Genomic DNA, 19,599 nt, shown 5'->3' with positions numbered 1-19,599 from the left:
ATGTAGTAGTTTACACAACAAGAGATAGAGTGATACAGATATTCACACAGTTTAATCACTATCCCATATATTTAGTGAGACACTTTAAATTAGTCACTTAGACAGTCAATCACAGTGCTACTAAATCCTCCATCCAGACACTTATACATCCACTCATTCTTCAATGCAGATTGCTATATATATAATACTTATTTAAATATCGAACCAAACCACATTCACTGGATGATGTTCTCTGTACTGCATTAAGATTAGGGCTCCCGGTTTTATGTCATTTATTATTTGGCCATTCCCGTCTGTATTTAATCCATATTTATTTTTGGGCCATTTTGTCTGTATTTATCCATATTTATTTTGTGTTTTGCATATAAATTAAGTTGTAAAACTGTACATTTTCACATTTATTTAATTGATAGACGGGCACTCATACTTTGATGTCTGTCATGTTTTAGCTATTTAAGCTGCCAAATATTACATACCAATACATTCACTGGTAAAAACTAGCACTATACCAAGAATGTATGTTGACATATGCCTTTATTTAAAGAAATTCCATTCTGTTTTTTAATTTCCAATGCTGTCCATCTGCTAAACTGCTGTCCTATAATTCATGAAAGACAGTACGTAGAGTCACTTAAAAGAAGCAACATTTTCTGTATTTATCCACTTTAAAAAATAAATGCAGACAGAAAACACATTGTCTGTATTTATCTGTAAAAATCCATAAAAAATGAAAACAGGGAGCCTTAATTAAGATTACTAGTGAGGTTAGCCTACGGATGACGTAGTTAGGCTCCTTTGCAGCATGGACTTTGACCTGAATATGATACTCTTAAGGCTTTCAGCATCATGTTCGCAAACACAGTGTTTTGCCTTTTGGATGCACTTTAGTCTATGGTTTTAATGAGCATCATAATTTCAATATGCACTTATGATGCCAGGGTTAAGATAACATTGAATTGTAGTCTGGTTGGTTTTAATGAGTTTAATGCTGTTTACGAAAATACTTTATATTTGTATTTCTTTGTTGTGTACTTATTGTAAAGATTTTAATTAATCAGGCAATAAACAAACTTTAAACCTCTCCTAAACATTCTTCACTCCACCAACCCTGCCTATCTCGAGGAAGTACTTCAAAAACCTTTAAACCACACCCCATTTGTGGGGACAAAGTCCCTGGGCATTAACCTCTATATCGCACAACACTATTATCCTGTGTCTTCTGCAGGTCCTTGGACCGTCGTACTCGTTAGAAGGCCCTTAGTATTCTTAACTGTGTCCCTCTGAAGATTTTTAAGATGCTGACTATATGATAGCAACATTGTGACTCTGTCATCCACCTTCGATCTAACAGTCTCCAGCTAACTCGCAGCATCAGATGAGGTGTCCATCTCTTTCTGCAGGGATTTACACCATTCCCTAGCACACGTAGGATTTATAACAAAATAATATAACACCAGTAGCAAAGTAAGTCAATCGGAATATATAGTCACAACTGTTTTTAATTGTCACAGCGAACTGGGGATATCCCACATTGCCGATGTGATTAAAATGCAGCCCATGTTACTTTGGCACAGAGTCTGGACGTCGCCACAGTTGGCATTAAATAGAGAAAATTTAACAGACTCCTTGGGATTAGAACAGTCTGGAAAAATTCCCTGGTTGAATTATATAAGAATTGAAAGCTAATGATCTAGGGAGATCACATTTTTATACTAATCCGGTTATAATGTGCACAATATCCAGAAAAGAGCTAAAGGGTTTTTGCTTAAACCATTTTGAGTCTCTAAGAATTGGGCTGGAAATTAATGAAAGCACAGTGCTCAGATATCAATTGACTTTGGCCTGTGACTCTATACAACTATACTTAGTATTGTGCCTATGTGGTTATGATAGATATGTCCTGACCAGGTTCAGGTTTGACAGTTTTCATCGTCTAGTATCTTTCCCACCCACAAACGACTGGTCTAGACAGCTTTGCCCATGTCCGTGTGATAATCTATCTTCTCAAATTACAATGCATGTGACTCTTTTTTGTAAATGTTATGCTAACGAACGTGCAAGATGGATTATCCCTTTTTTAAAGCAAGGAGCATGGAGGCAATGTCGTCCGCCTTTTTATTCTTACAAATACTAGAAAATCTGTATGTTATTGGAATCATGACCGTTTTTAAAAAATGTATATTAAGAAAAAGGAAAGCATACATTTTTAAATATTTTAATAATCGTTATAATCTGTGATTTATGGGGGCAGTTTTTTTTGTAATTTATTTTAAAAAAATGATAAAATGTATATATGAATTGTCTATGGTATTTGTTGCTTTTATGGTTTTATATAGTATTTAAAATCGAATAAAACATTTTCTGATTCTGATTCTGATAGTCACGACGCAAAACAAATAATTGGAATCATCAGTCTTTCATTCTTTTCTTGATCCTTCTTTAATGTGAGTTACTGTGACTAGTCGAAAGCCCAAAGCCACGATGTGTTTCGTCGCTTCTGTTTAATGTACATGCGACTTGTTCAAGGTCAATTTATCTTTTCTCAGTACTTATTAACGTGCTGTGATATTTCCGACCCACACAATCCTGCGGCGTGGGTAAATGTCTCTATTGGGGTATTCAATATCGACGCTCCTTATCCAATATCTTGTAGCCAAACGTCTAGTTTGATAGTTTTCTCATCTGCAGTTCCCTCACGCCGGCGTCCTAGAGTACGTGTTGGCTTTGGGCTTTCGACCAGTTACAGTAACTCACATTAAAGAAGGATCAAGAAAATAAAAAACTGAAGATTCCAATTATTTGTTTTGCATCGTGACTATATATTCTGGTTGACTTACTTTACTACTGTGGTTACATTAATTTTGTTATAAATCCTACTTGTGCTAGGGAATGTTGTAAATATGTATGTTGCAGCTTAGGCAGCAGAAATTAGGAGAAGTGGGTGGTTCTCTCCTCCTTGTAGCATTGTCAAATTACTTTAAAAAAAAAGACTAATTAGTGAATATTTCCAATGGCGCCTTCCCTATGTTCAATACCACCATCTTCTTGTGTTTATCTTCCTGCAGGGTTTGCAGCTTCTTTGTAGATTTTTTGCTGTTTCTCCACCGCTATTACTCTGTTGGTTAGACCCTTCACCTAACTTTCTGCAGCCTTTACAGCTTTGTCAATGTTTATGGTCTTTTTCACGATTTTAGTGTGTATGATGTTAATGGTGTGCAGTAGTGTTATCATTCCTTGAGTTCCGGCTTCCCACTGGACTCCACAGATGAAATGTTTTTTGGCTCTGCCTCGCTTGAAAACAAAATTCAGCGAGCATTTGTTTGTCTGACATATTAATTTGGTTGCATGCAGGCGGGACTCACCTCCAACATATGACACCTAGCTTGATGCATTCCAATACCTAGGATCAACAACTTACCAAAGTTTCTTCTGAAGGCCTTACAAGACATGTCAGTGTCACAGGGTTTTTGTTATCCACCTTTAGCTGCTCCTGGGGAATAATGGCCAATATCCCATTGGACACTTTGGGGTTCCCTATGTATCTCACCTGGCAAGGAAGGCCTTTCCTCCGCCCTCCTCCTGGGTTTGTCTGCCTAATGCCACAGTCCTAGTTAAGCCATGGTCCTCAGGCAAACTCCTTGGGCCCCACTCGCACTCTCACACAGAGACAAACCTTTGCAGGCTATTGCCGGCAGCCGTCACGCCCCGACTTTGCTGGCAGCCCCCCTTTCCTGCAGCCAGGCCATGAGTGCACAATGAGGAGAGATAATCTATTGCTGATGATATCAGTCGTCGTTTTTCTCCATCCATCTGGAGCTCCTGTTGTGTGTGCTTCAACATTAAAGGCCCCTGGAGAGAATAACCACAGGCAGAGCCAGGACCTGCGGATAAGCTCTGTCTGCACACCGCCATCTTGACCCCTCATTCAGTGGCGGAACGTAAAATGACAGGGCCACAAGCCGAATGTGAAGAGGGTTCCCTGAGTTTCCCATATCTCATGCATATTGATTGGTCCCCTGTGAAGTGTTTGGGGGTTGCTGAGGTGTTCGGCCCCCCTGTGTCCCGCAGGGTTTGCAAATACCTGCGTTACGCCCCTGCCCTCATCAGCCCCGCCCGTAGGTAAACATTTTAACAAGGAAATGGATAGTAAGTGATGAAAAATCCACATGAGGAATCCAAATGCCATTATCAGGTTAAGACTAGATTAGAAGATTCTGTGAGTAAGAAACAGGCTCAGTTCTATTGGAAAAGTAATGTTTATTATAAGTCAAATGAAATAGAACCAACAATACTGAAAATATTGTGACCGGTTTTCGTGGTGTTAATTCGAATTAATAAAATCATACCCAATTTTATTTGCAGTTGCTGGAAGAGTCGATGTTTAACTAGTGCAATCAAATAAAGTTATTTTAATTACTAAGCCAGATCGGCTGTTGGATGTTCATCACATCTCTTGTGTGTAACAGTCAATGCAAGCACCTGGTACAAAATCATAGCAATGCAAACATATGGCAGCCATCTTAGATGTATTTGATAGCAGAATCACGGCTGCAAGCTAGGACTCTATGAGGAAAATATGAGTATCAGTTTACATCAGGCTGTGACCTTTGACATTGTACTTCTTTAATTTAAATTCATCCGCACACTAAAACATATAGCTTAGAATTCAAGAGAAGTGGCATGAGAATTTAAAATTCACAGGTATTCTAAAAATGCACAGAGTAGCAGTTATGAAAACTGAACCACCAGAAGCAGTAAATCTGCAAAAAGTGTGTAACTTTGTTTTCTGTTCTTTTAATCTTGCTTCTCTGTTGCTGAGTGTTAGTGTGCGAGTTGTGAAAAACCAGCCTGGGGACAATGGGAGACACAGGGTAAAGTGGTAGGGCGGTGGGATGAATGTCGGAACGCAATTATTTAGGGGGGGGGGGTGTTACATAGGGGAGAGAGTTGAATCAATGACAATTAACAACATTGAAATTTACTGAAACTACAAAAATCATTGTCTTGCTTTGAATACTTTGAAATTTCAATGCTGATCATTTCAAGTTTTTTACATAGAATTGCCTATATACATATTACCGATCTATTGAACAGGACTTGGTCTTCAAAACATTCAATCCCATTCATTACCCTGAACTTGGTCGCTGAGCCATGTTTGTTTACAGATAATATTCTAGGACCATATAGTGAACACTGAACGTTTCATTGTTTCAAAAGTACCATGTTTGTTTTTATTATTTATAATGTGTTGTGACTGTGCAAACTGCACCGAATGAACATTTTTAACACAGGTACATAATGAAATCAATATATACAAATACATTGTATTTGAAAATTAATTTCTAAATAACATCACAGTGGCGTTTGCCCATTCTGTATTATGTAGGTACCGCCAAAGTTTCAAAATAGTTCCCATTTGGTTCAATATATGATATGTACCAGTCATCACTACATACAGCTGTTTTAACATTTTGAATACACTAATCTTGACAAAATGGACACTACAATTGTTTACATTGCAATGCAAGCTAAGTTGTGAATTCAATTCATATGATTCGGATAGTTGTTAAATTCTTGACTGATATCCTGAACCTAAATGTGTCAACCTGGGTATCGACTTTTCCAAGGTAGGTGCAGTTTGTCCCCGCACATCCATTTTGGCATCCCTTGAATATATTTCAAGGCCAGTAATTTTTCTAAAGTCTGCTTGTGAAACAGTATATAATATGACATATCGGTTCATTATCTTTGTTTTGTAGTGTAGAGGCCTCCACTTGCTGCAGTTCTGGTTGCAATCTTGTCCAGCGTGCCCATATCATTGTGTCTCCAAATACATTGTTGGTTGCGGGTAACGTTCAGAATATAAATCTGGTTTGTGAAACCGATCTGTGTTCTCTGTCAACAGAGACCCATAATTCACATTGTCTCAAATATGTTAAATAAAACAGACCTGAACAAATACAGCTCTAAGGGTAGCTAACAAGATCATAAAATAAAATTAATACAATAGTTGTGCACTTGAAAAAATAAACAAAATGCAGAGACAAAAAATTACTGACCCCATTCACAAAAGTAATCTGAGACAAAATCCTAACTTTACAACTTTCGGTATTCACAAAATGCTTTTAGGAGTACTTGAGTTAGGATTCCTAATTTTAGTACTCCAAAATGCATTTTGTGAATACCGAAAGTCGTAAAGTTAGGATTTTGTCCCAGATTACTTTCATGAATCCGGCTTTAAGGTAAAGTGCGGAGGACTGTGTTTTGGTGAAAAAAAATCATGGACGAAACAATGAAGCTCCTTTTTTTCGGGTGAAATCAGCGCGAGGATATAGAACACCAACATTGATCAATGTTAAGAGAAAAGAGGGCGGAAGTGCCATTTTAGTATCATAGATCAATACAATATGGTTTCTTCATAAAGCAAGAGCACAGAAAGCCTGACCCCATGCTCTCAGGGTGTGCAGTAGGTTGCCCAGAAGAATGGGAGCGAAAAGAACTTCTTCACCTTGAAAGAGAGATGCCTTAGAGAGGATGGAAACAAAACAAGTTGGGTAATGAAAAGGTTGTGGGTGAGAGATAAAAATATGTTGCTTCCCAAGGAGGAGAGAAAGATTCTGACATTGTAGAATCATATAGTGTTAGAAAAGCAAATGAACACTGATGCCTTGCTAAGGTTTACTTGTACAGACATATAGTCTGTGACTGTTCATTCTGGTTCTCTATAAGTATTGTGAAATGCATGTGTATGCCCTCATACATATATTTTTTTGGTGTACAGTACTTCTGGGTGTTAGGAGTTTGCCCAATTGGAACATTCTATGGCTAGGCAATTGTAATGATCTGGTCTGTTGTCAATAATAGATCCACTTTGGCCTTTAATATATGATTATCCCCGCAAGGGTGACCTTCCGGTGAAAGAATGTTGACCAGGGGCCTCCTGAGATGCATGGTCTGCAGCGGAGGGGGAGTATTTGCGTGCACATATCATTGGGATGTGACTGGTACTGAGGATCTCAGTACCTTGCCTCAGCTATTCTTAGGCCCAATTTGCTCGAGAGCATCTATGAATAAACAGGTCAGACGTAAAATGAAGGAATCCTCATTGAATTGCGGATGGCGAGGATGTTTAGTGAGTCTGAGGAAGTCAATCTAGATAACTTAAAAAGAACATGAGAGCCTGTTCCTATGGGAAATGACAAATCAGCGGTCCTCCTTAATATCACTTGCTGGGTGGCGGAAGAATATATGCCTTCGTCCTAGCACCACAGAAGGAATTTAGCGTTGTCATCATTTCTACAAATAGGTTGGAACACAATAAGCTGTTAGCATATGTTCTCCGCCTTCTATGCTTCCTGTCAACTGAACCTTGAGAACCAGCTACTATTGCTCTACTCTGCTCTTGTTTGCACCGGTCTCCTCCATACACTTTTAGAGTTCTTCACATCAACCCATCTTGTAAAGGCTAATCCACTCTAGGTGTTCACTGTTGAAAGTTTACTAAATGCACTAGAATCCCGAAACATACTTAACAGGAATTAGCTAAATTTTGAACCAGTACCTTTGTGTAGAAGTCACATGGTGATGGACCAAAGATTAGTGCTGTAGGAAGACATTGCATGGCAGTGAGTCTGTCCAGTATGGCAAAAGGCTCCAAATATATTCACATATCTGAATTGGTCAGGAATCTGTGTTGCTGACATAGGAATGACATGAAGATTTTAGAGATGATCCAAGGCAAATACGGGTTTGGCTGGTTGTTGGCTTTTAACAGATCACAGTATGATCTGATTATAATACCACCCTTTGAAGGAATAATTTGCATATTCAAGTAAGGTAGTGTATGTGTACTGGCCGGATGGAGGAATGTAAACGGTGACTGTATGATTGGCTCTCAAGCTTCTCATGTGAGCCAATGATAACCAATGGGGGTGGGGAAATGAAGCCGCTATTATTAAAGGTTGCTGAGCATAGGGTTTTTCACTTTTTTTCCAGTAGGGAAGGAGATAATGAGAAATCACTTCACTGTTAAAGTTTTTTTTTTAAACTCTCCAGATGAAGCAGAGGTGCACTTCAAGTGACGAGGCTAAATGAGAAGGCAGTAAGAAGCCAGAACTAGTACTAAGCTTCTTCTCTCCTGCAAGGCCTGTGGTATGGAAAAGATGGCTACCTCAACAAGACAATGCACTGTGAGCAGCAAGAGGGTAGAGATTGCAGAATCTCACCAAGCACTATAAGTTCTTCTTAGTATCGAAAAGTTATTGAAGCAGGAGAGCATGATCAGACATACCAGAGATGCAATGACTGTCTACAGAAGGCACTTTATAGTGATTGACCCCCCGGGGTGCTTGGATGGAACCATCAGTTGAAAGCAGTGGGAAATGCAATTACTTTGAAGGTGGGCATGCAAAGTGAAAAGAACCTGGCAGAAATCAGTATCACATTTACGCTTGGAAAACAAACAAAGGCCTTGGCATTACACTCTTGGTCCAGATTGATTCCACAGGATAGATTTTGGAAGAGGACATTGGGGGCCCTACATGGGCTATGATGTAGAATTATCAGAGGACAGCATGGTCAGCAGTCCACAATCCGATTTAGTTTAGATTTGTTCTTTGATAATTTCTTTTCTGGAATTAGATGAAGCTCTCAAATAACAGTCTGAATGTCATGCAGCAGAGGTTCACCCTTCAGGTGGCATTAGTGGCAGCACTAGAAGTGAGGCCTAAGCTTGGTTGCTGTTCTGCGTTCCACCAAAAGTTAATACATCTGCCGCTCATCTGTGTTGTGTGTATCAAACGGTTCTTCAGTAACCAAATTCTAGTTAGTTGCTGTAAGAGAATGCATGCTCTTACTATCTGAGCTGCCTCTGCAGAGGTCAGATTTGTTAGGAATATTGCAGGTAGGTTGATTTACATTAAATGTCTGTAACCTAGGGCTAATACAAGCAATTTTACTGCACTGTGAATCAGGCCAGTTTTGATGGATTCTGAAATGTGGTCACAGAGTGGATAGTTTCTCTTACGTATTGTCACGAATATATTTATGTCACAAACCAGTTGGTTTTTCAATGTGTTTTTGATACAACTTGATTTTTTTCTATTTGGGTTAATCGTCTTTGACTCACCCGTATTGGAGTTATATAGTAAATGCAATGCAGCCAAATGTAACGGTATCAGGATACACTACCTAAAAGCACGTAGACAATTGACTGCAATAACCAGAATTCACTTCCCTGCCTTAGCAAGCAGGTACACGTTTCCTGCCAAGAGGTGTTCTTGCACAGCTTGGTAATTGGGATGTCTTTTGCGTTAGCTGAGAGTGCTGGAAAACGGTTGGGAAGCCATCTTGAATTGTGGTGCTTATTGTAAAACACTTCAGCCGTTACTAATTGAGAGTTGAGAGTTATACTTCCGGTTGTTGTGAAATGCTGGCTGCATACAATCTCCAAAAAGCAGTGCCGAGTTGCCTCCTATTGTACAACAATTGACAATGTAAAGGCAAAATCGAATAACACTGTGAAGAGCCTTTGTGAAAGTAATGAATGATGTAGAATTGAAACAACTACGCTGGCTGCAAAATGGAGAATCTCTGTGGAAAGGAGTGGGTGCCTGTATATACCATATGCAATTTCCTCTCTTTGCACACATTGTACTAGGCAAGTGTGTAAGCAGACAAATATTTTGCTTGTGATATGGGTAAAGTGTAGGAGTGAAGAGCATCCATTTTGCAAAAGGTTTATGGCGATAGAAACCTTCTGCTGGGATTGTTTGCCAGTAATGGTTACTGCCTGGTTGTAATACGTTGTAGAGTGATTGCACTATTGTATTACGGGGGTTGCTGAGGCGCCTCTTCAAAACCCCTGCTGTTTGACAGGGATGATACTCATTTCAATAAAGTATCCGCTATGAGTAGCTGTTACAAGGTCAAGTTTGCAGCAATCGGCCATAATTGCAACTATTGGGGCTAACGTTCAATAGAGTAAATCTATGGCACAAATAGGCTGCATGGCTTATTCAAGGCCTCTATAATTAATGCCCAGCTCATTCAATATTGACATGTACATCATACATAAAAGGTATACTACAACATGTTTCTACTTTACATTTAATGCAGTACACTGCCCAATTAGCTCAGCCTTACATTAGGCATTATTTTTGAAACAACAAACTATTTCAGAAATTCAGAAATCAAAATGGTTTGGGTGAATGAAGAAATGGAGTGTCTTATTGAACAAGTACCAGGATTCCATTTTAGGTATTTTGCTTGCCACATAATAAATTAGAGTAGATGTACTGTGTTAAATATGGCATCTAAATCAAAGTGAATACTGAGAATCACAAATAGCAGAACTGATCCACACTTGCCAGACCAAGGGAAATGTCAAGGCATAGAGCCATTTTATCATTCTAATCTCTACTAATACTCAAAGGTATCAAGGCAGTTGAGGATTCCTTCGGGTACTCTTTCTGAAATTGCATACATTGATTGTCTCTTCCTCATCTGTAAAGGAGACTAACCTCTGTTGCTAATATGAGCACAATTATAACCAGAGGTAGGGACTGCCAGAGTGTCTTTCATGGCAGTGTATGCTGAAAGTAATAAACAATTTAATGGCTGAAGTCATAAGACCTAGAACGATGGGCGCCCGAGGACACAACCTCTAAGGTTTCTCTGTATGTAGGCTCGATATATCAATACCTTGACAAACCGATGCAGATGTGAGCAAGCTGAACTGAACGTAGGCAATTTTTGGGGAAAACAAGTTGGGAGCTGTTTGTATATATAACATTATTGGGGACCATAATTCATTAACTCGGCCAGCAAACCTGAAACCATTTCTTAGTGCGGAATGAATTCTATATCTTCATGGGCAATGGACTTCCTAAAATGACACATAAGAAAAGTTGTAGCTCAAGTTTTCCTCTATTAAATCACTATTTAGCTAGCGGATACATTTCGTTATAATATGTAAAAAAGTGGTAAACTAAATCACAGAAAATGCTTGGCATCTACACAAAGATAGACACATTCCCAGTGGACTAACCACTACTGTGCTATTTCCTTGCAACAGGCCATGTTGCGCTGTATATTTGTCAATCATGCACTGGAATCAGCAATGTCCATGTTTGTTCCAAATAGGGCAACTAGCTGTTCTTCATAGTTTGCGATATTCCTTTTCATGATTTCCATACATGGTCCCAAAAGTCTTTCAAATGCTTGGACATCCATAACTAGATTAAAAAAAGAGAGTGAAACGCATAAACGTTAAACGTAGCTCTTGCAGGTTTACTTTCACATATATTTGAATGCAGGCAAAACCACAGCCCCCCCCCCAAATCTTAAAATCGAAATTATAGACTACCAAAATATAAACTCTGCATAAATATCGCCCTACGAAATTTAGAATTGTTTTTAATTCTCAAATTCACTAGTCACATAAACTAGGGCATGCTCATTTAATATTTTTTCTCAAGCTCCTAAATAGTTGAGAGCAAGAGCTTGATAGTGGGTTTAGATGCAGGTCATATTTTTAAAGGGAGATATTTATGCATGGTACGTACTTTGGTAATCTCTATTTTTCAATGTGTTAACTTGTTAACGTATCTATTAGACTGAATCTATATTGGGGATATGAGGCATAGTGTAAGAAGCAGAATTAAGATAATGTAAATAGTTGGTAACATTTTTGCTTAGAGTTTTCTTAAAATGCGTCAAAATAAATAAACCTGCACAACACAATAAATAGCAATCCAAATTTTAATGAGCCCTGAGCAAATGTCTTTTTTCTTAAAAATTGCCAATGTGGCCATTTTCCTATTGAATTTGGTCAAAAGCATTGAGTGTCATTTTCAGTCGTTATCCTTTAAGTTTATGAAGTGTTTGAGCACGCTTTTTTAAAACTAATATTGGACATTCTATTGTTCTTCACATTATAACCTATCAAAGGGTTCTGGACTTCATATGAATTTGTGCCGCTGGAATTCTTGAAATTTAGTTTGGGTCAAACGCATATTTGAGCAGTAAACAGCTGGTGGCATGGAATAAAGTGACATGATAGAGCTTGCATCATCAATGAACATTAAGCTCCTCCCAGCCCCTACCCCCATTAGAAGAAAACTCCTTTCTCATTGTACAAAATCCTGAATTGTTTGATTTCTTTTGCAATGTACATTGCTCAGTTATTTAATAGTGAGGTTTGTGTCATCTAAATTCCAATACACGCACACAGGCTCTGTTTATAAATGAATTGAAATGATGCAACACATAGGGCCCTGATTACGAGTCTGCCGGTCTGAGGACTGCCTGACTCGTGGTGGTACAGATGTGGCATTCTTGCGAACGCCACATTAAGATACTAGTGGTCCTGTCACCCTGGGACCGCGACTCCACCAGGGAACCGCCATTGCCTGGCAGTGGCGCAGTGGCCCAGAGGCATCTATATGCTTGGCGGGACCGCCTCGGTCCTGCCAAGCATATTACGACTTTCGTCACCACAACTGAATTCATGGAGATATTTCCTCCATGAAAGTAGTGCTGTGAGGAAAGAAAGGGGACCCTACAGGGCCCCCTTGTGCCTCACACCTTGTGGATGCACACGGGGGGCACAACATGTGCCCCCCCTGTGTGCATGCACAGAAGTTCCAAGACGGCATGGAGTTTTCAGTCCATGCCGTGCTGGAACTTCCTTTGACGTTCCCATTGTGGTGCTAATTTTATAGGCACCGCCTTGGGAACGGTAAAGAAAATGTCCTTCAATGACAATAAAAGTAATTATTGGGCAGGCGGTCCTCACGTGGTTTAGGTGATGCGGTGGCAGGCTGGTCCCACCGCCGCACAGTAAACCTCGTAATCGGGCCCATAGTATTGAACAGTTAGGCCCCTATATGACTTCTGGCAGAGCCGAAGGTCGCTGCCGCCCGCCCGCCAGTTTACGACTTTTAAGTAGTCTGGCAGGCTGGCAAAGAGGTGGTGCCTTTTTTAAGGTCTGTGGTGCCTTTGAAAAAGGCACCGCAATGGGACCGCACTACAAGGTTTTTTGCGCAGCATGGACTTGAAAGTCCATACCATGCAGGAACCTATGTGCATACACACGGGGGCACATGTTATGACCCCCTGTGTGCATCCATGTGCAGTTGAGGCATAGGGGGGCCGGGCCAACTTTCTTTACTCTCCTGAAGGTTTACATGGAGGAAGAAGCGCCATGTAAACCCTGGAGTAGAGAAAACTAGTAATACGCTTGGCGGGACTGCGGCCTCTGACAGTCGCTCCAGCGGTTACCAGGCGGAGCTAGTGATCCCAGGGCGGTCCGACCGCCCCACTCATAGTGGGGCGTTTGGACTGCCGGTGCTGTGGTGGCTGGATAGGCCACCACGCGCCACCATAAGTCTGGCGGTCCTCGGACCGCCAGACTCGTAATTGGACCCTAAATATTTCACTGCAGAATGTGAAAGATTAATTGATACTATCTGCTCATGCTGGTGGTCCACCCAAGGAACTCAATGGCACAGACAGTGAGTTTGTATTACAAGGAAGATGGTCAGAAGCTATTTCTTTACTTCATAAACGGAACCAGCATTTTTCTATTTAGAGTTAGTTACTTAATTTTTTTAAAAGTTTAGATCGAAGATAAGGTTTCAAATATGCGACACGTTTGAGGTTTCCCAGATGTATCATTAGAGCTTATTCAGGGATAATCTCTTGCTCTCAATAGACCTACATGATGAATTATCAGAAATATGGAAATAATATGGCATTCTCTATGTTGATCAACAATCTAATGTGATCACTTGACATTCTTTGAAAAGGATGTATGACGTTACAATGCATACTTTTACAACGCATACCTTTACAACGCAACATCTATTACAACGCATTCCATTACAACGCATGCCATTACAACAAAAATTTTTAAACTACCTTTACAACGCATTTCATTACAACGCATACTGCCTTTACAACGCATACCATTGCAACGCATACCATTACATTGCATGTATGGTAAGTATTGGATAGTGTAGGGGTAAAGATTACTATTCTAACTCCAGGGGGTTCAACAGTAGGGTAAGTGTTGGATAGTGTAGGGGTAAAAATTACTATTCTAACTCCATGGGGTGCAACAGTAGGGTAGTGTTGGATAGTGTAGGGGTAAAAATTATTATTCTAACTCCAGGGGGTGCAACAGTAGGGAAAGCGTTGGATAGTGTTGGGGTAAAAATTACTATTCTACTCCAGGGGGTGCAACAGTAGGATAAGTGTTGTATAGTGTAAGGGTACTATGCTTTGTGATGGTATGCATTGTAATGATATGCGTTGTAATGACTGCGTTGTAATGACATGCGTTGTAGTGGTATGCGTTGTAGTGTCATGCGTTGTAATGGTTGCGTTGTAATAGCATGCGATGTAATCGATGTTGCGTTGTAAAAGTTTTGTTGTAATGGTAGTGCGTTGTAAAAGTTGCGTTATAAAGGTTGTTTCCCCTTTGAAAAGGCTCCACATTACTTTTACCTCCAAGACAATGAGGTGTTTGAATTCCTCAAGATGATCACATGCCCTAGGGGGCACTTTAACGGCAACAGACTTGGGAGCCTAAACCACATAACCAGCCAAGAACAGAAAAAAATATGCCATTTCAAAGAGGTATGCGACTATACACATAATTACTTATTAAATTGTCTAATAAATGAAATGGAAATGCTGAGGTAGGTTGTATGAGTTTCAGCTCTAAATGTCAGTTTCTAGCTGCCTATATATATGTCGCGGGTAGCCTAGTCTATTGACTATGTGGTAGGGTGATAGGATGTGCAGCCTATTCTAGAGGATTGCGTGAAAGATAAGGCACCCTCATTTCACACAAAAGCATGATTAATGGGCATAAAGACGTCAGGAAATAAAGTGTTGTAGTGTATAGGTGTTTAGAGAATGTTGAGGTGGTATTCTGGGTTGGAATCTTGGTGATCAAAGGTATGAAGAAGCGCAGGTGGTTGGGAGCTGAACCTAGAGGGGAGAGCTGTGCACAGACTGAACACTGAGCAGATGGCTTTGCAGAGAATGGGGTTCTCTTTATGGATAATCTCCTCAATTTGAAGTCGGCGTGTGCGGTAATCCTTAATGAGACACTTCAAGTTTCACTTGTGAAATTGTTGCAATTCAAATGGGTCCACCTGCAGGAATTTAGCCCTAAAGTATTTACATAAAATATGTCTTGCTAATATATAGAAAGATGTGGCTACCCAGAGCTCATTTTCGTACATCTCATTTCATCTTCCATTTTGCACAGATGCAGGTCAAGAAAATATTTTTGCAGCTATTGCGCACAATTTGGATAAGCAAACACCAGCTAGTCCAATTGTTCGCCATTCCAGAATAACAAATATGATACCCGAGGGAGTCAGAAGATTTGTTTGGCCAGTTGTAAGGGAAGATTCGTCAAAGCTTGGCTAAAGTATCCACTATCGACCAGGCCTGCCTCAGAAGTCCAGCTTTTTACAATATAACCATGGGCACTTCTTGTGGAACTGAAGAATTATTAAATCGACTCCTCGGATTGGCATGAGAAACCGGAAAGCATGAGCACTAGGTCTATTTGAATTGTAATGGTCCCAAAAAAAAGGAACTAACAACATTACATTTAATGTGACTGAGATGTGATATTTATAAGTAGCTACTACAAGAAAACATGTTCAACCGAACAGCTAGGCTCACATCTGTCTTCTGGATTAATTAATTCTTTAATATGAACTCCATATCTTTTCTTACAAAATGCACAAGTGTGAACTTAATGTTTCTAACAAAATGAAAGAGTAACATCTTTTTTAACAGATGAAAGAAAGCGCACCTAACTTGGGCAAAATGCTTGCATTGAGTTAAAACAAACATTTTGCCATGAAGATACTGTATCTGTACCGAGCTACAAATGTACTCATCTTCCCTGCCCCTCCCAGTGACTATAGCAATTGGCCTCATCTCCATTTCGTCATAGACTGCTCTCCCATATCATAGTATTGGATTTTGATATAATTAATGGGAAAATGTTTTATTCTTATGCTCTTCACTAACGAAGCTGGAGGCGTAAAACTAGTTGTTGAATAGTCACATTGTAGTTTCTTGTGTGTCCAGCTGTGATGGTTTTAGCCAAGGTTTGATTCTTTAATCTCTGGAAGTATATATTTCTAGTATAAACTTGGGTTTGTTGAGTGTTGCTCAATAACTCAAACAAAGGTAATCTGGTACTTACCTCATTCTAATAAGTGCCCAGCACTTATTACAGCTGAATGCACACATCTCAGTACACTCCAGTCAGGCATGATTTCAAACTTAACATAGACACCATTGCACCATGGTGCAAGAGCCTGCTTTGCATGCAGGACTGATTTAGTGCAGGAAGGGGAATCTTCCGCCATAAAAACAATCCTGAGAGGCATATTCTTCGTTCTATGCACTCATAGAAAGAGGAAGTAAGGAGGAGAAATCAAGATATTTCGCCTTGTAAAGCCTCTCCTGGGAAGGCGCATTTTTGTGACGCATTCCAAGGTTTACCAGTTCTGGTAAATCTAGGAATGCGTCAGAAACCATGGGAACACCCACGCAGTGCCCATGGAATGCCTTCCCAGGGCAGAGTAAGGCAATGCAGCAGTTTGCGGACTGTTGCCTTACTCCAGATTTGGGGTGCCACTCAGGGCCATACAAAGTGGCCTTGCATGGCTTCATAAATCACATGCAAGGTTTGTGTCACTCTTGCATCACTTGCATGGTGCAAGAGTGATGAAGATTATGGGAAACCTAAAAATAAAGAAGCATTGGCAAAGCCAGTAGGTCTGAAATTGGTGGTCAGCTTTTTAGTTTTGGCAATGTGTGACTTGGTTTGGCATGGTTTTTTTGAAACCTTATTGGTCTGGAAACTGCTGAGCCCTCACCATTATAACAAACATTGGCAAAAGCAAAAATTGGTTTGATCTAAAAAAGCACACATTGACACAGTAGTTCCTGGCACAGAACAAAACTACTTTGTGTGCCGATATGCTCCTTGTTGTGAAAAAGCAGAATGTGGTCACTCACAGTGAAGGCAGCAGATAGACAGAGAGAGAGAGAGAGAGACAGAATTTTGAAATAAACACAAAAGGTCATGGGCAATGCCAGCCCTAATTAAGAAAGTCTCAAAAGTGCACCCTCTGTATATGTCCTTGCATTAAGTACAGATATACAGCTTTCATGAAATCAGAGGACTTTATAGAAATAGGTCAAAAAATAGTACTCGTTGAAAATATTTGCAAACTACGGGGCATATTACCAAGCAATAGCGATAATTATCGCTATTGCTTGGTTAGAGACAAAAATTTACCGCAGAGCTGTGGCGATTTTTATCGCAAATAAACCTTGGTATTACCAAGGTTTATCGTAAATGCGATAAAAATCGGCCGCAATGCATGAATATCGCTGAAAAGTCAGCGATATTCATGCATTACCGAGCTAATGCTCTTAGTCATGTTATCCACCTCCCATTGGATAACATGGCTAAGAACTGCTCAGGGCAGGTGTTAGCTTTTGGAGATATTCGCGCTTAGCGCGAATATCTCCAAAAGTTGGTAATAGGAGATAGCGATGTTAGCGACTGTTTCCAGTCGCTAACATCTTGGCACACCCACTTTGCATGTCATTAGTGATAAATATCACTGACATGCAAAGTGGGGCCCTAGATGGTCGCTATCTCCTACTAGCTGTCGCTAACTGGTGTTAGCGACAGCTAGGTAATAGGGAGATAATTTTATCTCCGCTTTCTTGGCTTTTAAAGGCAAAAAAGCAGAGATAAACCCCCTTGATAATATGCCCCTACATTTTAGCCTGAGAAAATATGCATGTGTAGAGTTGCTCATGCGACAATCTGAGTGTTTGCAAGTTCTTTCCCTTCAACCACTTTTTTCCCAACTCTGGAAGAAGTTTTATGTCTGCTATTGTTATGAGTAAATATCCAACATTTCTCAGTATGGGAAAAGATTAGAGAAGAGTTGGTGAAAACCCTTAAAACATGCAAGTTAGTGGTTTGCACAGACTCAAATGGGCATTCCTATCCTGGAACTATTGCTTACTACTACCTTCAGACCCAATAAGTAGATCTGTGGAAATGTGGTAACATAAGGAAATTGCTAGTATTCAAACACTACTATGGTATGAGCCCTGGCATAATCAGAGAGGCTATATCTAGATATTATGTAATGGGATTGCTGCCATAATTTGTCTCTGCACTACATGGCACCAAAGGGGCAAGTGGATTTTGTTGCGGGGCAAGTGGATTTTGTTGCAGGACAAGTAGATTTATGAAGCAACCTGCCCCATGGAAAAGTAGATATTTCATTAAATTTCACACCCCTGTATACTTTAAGAAATGTCTAGAAGAAGCTTAGATCGAGGACAGACCTCACCAAGACCCACAGACAGAAAAACAAAGCAGGGAAAATGGTCTTAACTTCCACCTAATGTCACATGCAGTCCTGACATCACACCAATTGTCTAGTACACTTCACCAGTTACATGACAAACAATAAACAGTAATGATGAGATCTTCCAAGTAATGTTAGACCATGCTTTTTAATGGTACTATACTATGCGGATGACAGAACTGAACAACGCCACCTAATGTGCAAACAGAATTCATTTGGCATTAAAAAGCGAAAGACTTCAAGTACCTAAACACTTGACATTCCCAACAGCATATGCAGAAGCTGCCCGAGGTTTGTTTGTTACCAAGGCAAGCTCTCCAAAATATTGTCCTCTGGAATATCGAGCAATTTCCACTGCTCCATTGTCCTCCATATCCGATTTACTCTGATGAGGAAAAGATGCAAAAAGTTACTTTATTAAAGGATAGGTAGTTAATTTAAAAATAACACATTTTATATATCTTCTTTCTACTTGAATTGGTTATTAGCTTCACTAAACATCACATATGGTATTAATGACAGCAAAAGACTGGTTACATTGATAGATTTTATATGTGCATGTTGGGCATCTATTCTTTATCCCTCAACCTGTCCAACTGTGTAAATCACACATCCAAGCCCGGACTTACTAAGATTTCACCCAATACAATATGCTGTGCCACATTCCATGAAAGGGAGATGGCAGAATTGTGCCATATTTACTGAGATATGGAACAGTCTGCTCTCTCCTAGAGCTGGTGCATTTGTGGCTGCCTAGTGCCAAAGCATGCACCCTTGCTTCATGTTGCAAGGGAGCCTGTGTTGTGGTCAGGATAGTTTTTATGCAGGCAGTGAAATGTTCCTGCACAACGACTACCTTTCGAGGCTATTTCCTCTTTGTATGTGTGCTGCAAAATGTAGCAAACATGCAAAGAAGTAAAACGAGGAGAAATAAAGATATTTCTCCTCCTTATACCAGCTTTGGGTAAGCGCAACATTTTGTGCAAACCCATGTTTACAAGTCTTTATAAATATGGGTTTGCAGCAAAATACATGGATCGAACCCTGAAACGCTGGTGCTCTACTCATGTAACACCTACCTGATGCAAAGTAATGCAAGGTAGTAAGAACTATGCGCTTCATTGCAGTCCTTCTACCATACAAACCACGCAAATTGTGCTTT

General features: G+C 40.0%; 1 protein-coding gene across 1 annotated transcript in view; it reads right to left on the bottom strand.

Moving 5' to 3' along the window:
- Nucleotides 1–4,237: 4,237 nt before the first annotated feature.
- The window catches only part of PRKAR2B (protein kinase cAMP-dependent type II regulatory subunit beta), a 428,684-nt gene continuing 413,322 nt past the window's right edge, over nucleotides 4,238–19,599 (bottom strand). The window contains exons 10-11 of the mRNA XM_086967160.1: nucleotides 18,684–18,822; nucleotides 4,238–11,234 (exon numbers count right to left, since the gene is read on the bottom strand). Of these exons, the coding sequence (XP_086823286.1) occupies nucleotides 11,101–11,234; nucleotides 18,684–18,822 (273 nt within the window). The 3' untranslated portion in view covers nucleotides 4,238–11,100. The remainder of the gene's footprint in view (nucleotides 11,235–18,683; nucleotides 18,823–19,599) is intronic.

Source organism: Lissotriton vulgaris, chromosome 1_1 (genome assembly GCF_964263255.1).
Source record: "Lissotriton vulgaris chromosome 1_1, aLisVul1.2, whole genome shotgun sequence".
Taxonomy (NCBI): domain Eukaryota; kingdom Metazoa; phylum Chordata; class Amphibia; order Caudata; family Salamandridae; genus Lissotriton; species Lissotriton vulgaris.
This window is presented reverse-complemented; position numbering and strand designations above follow the sequence as displayed.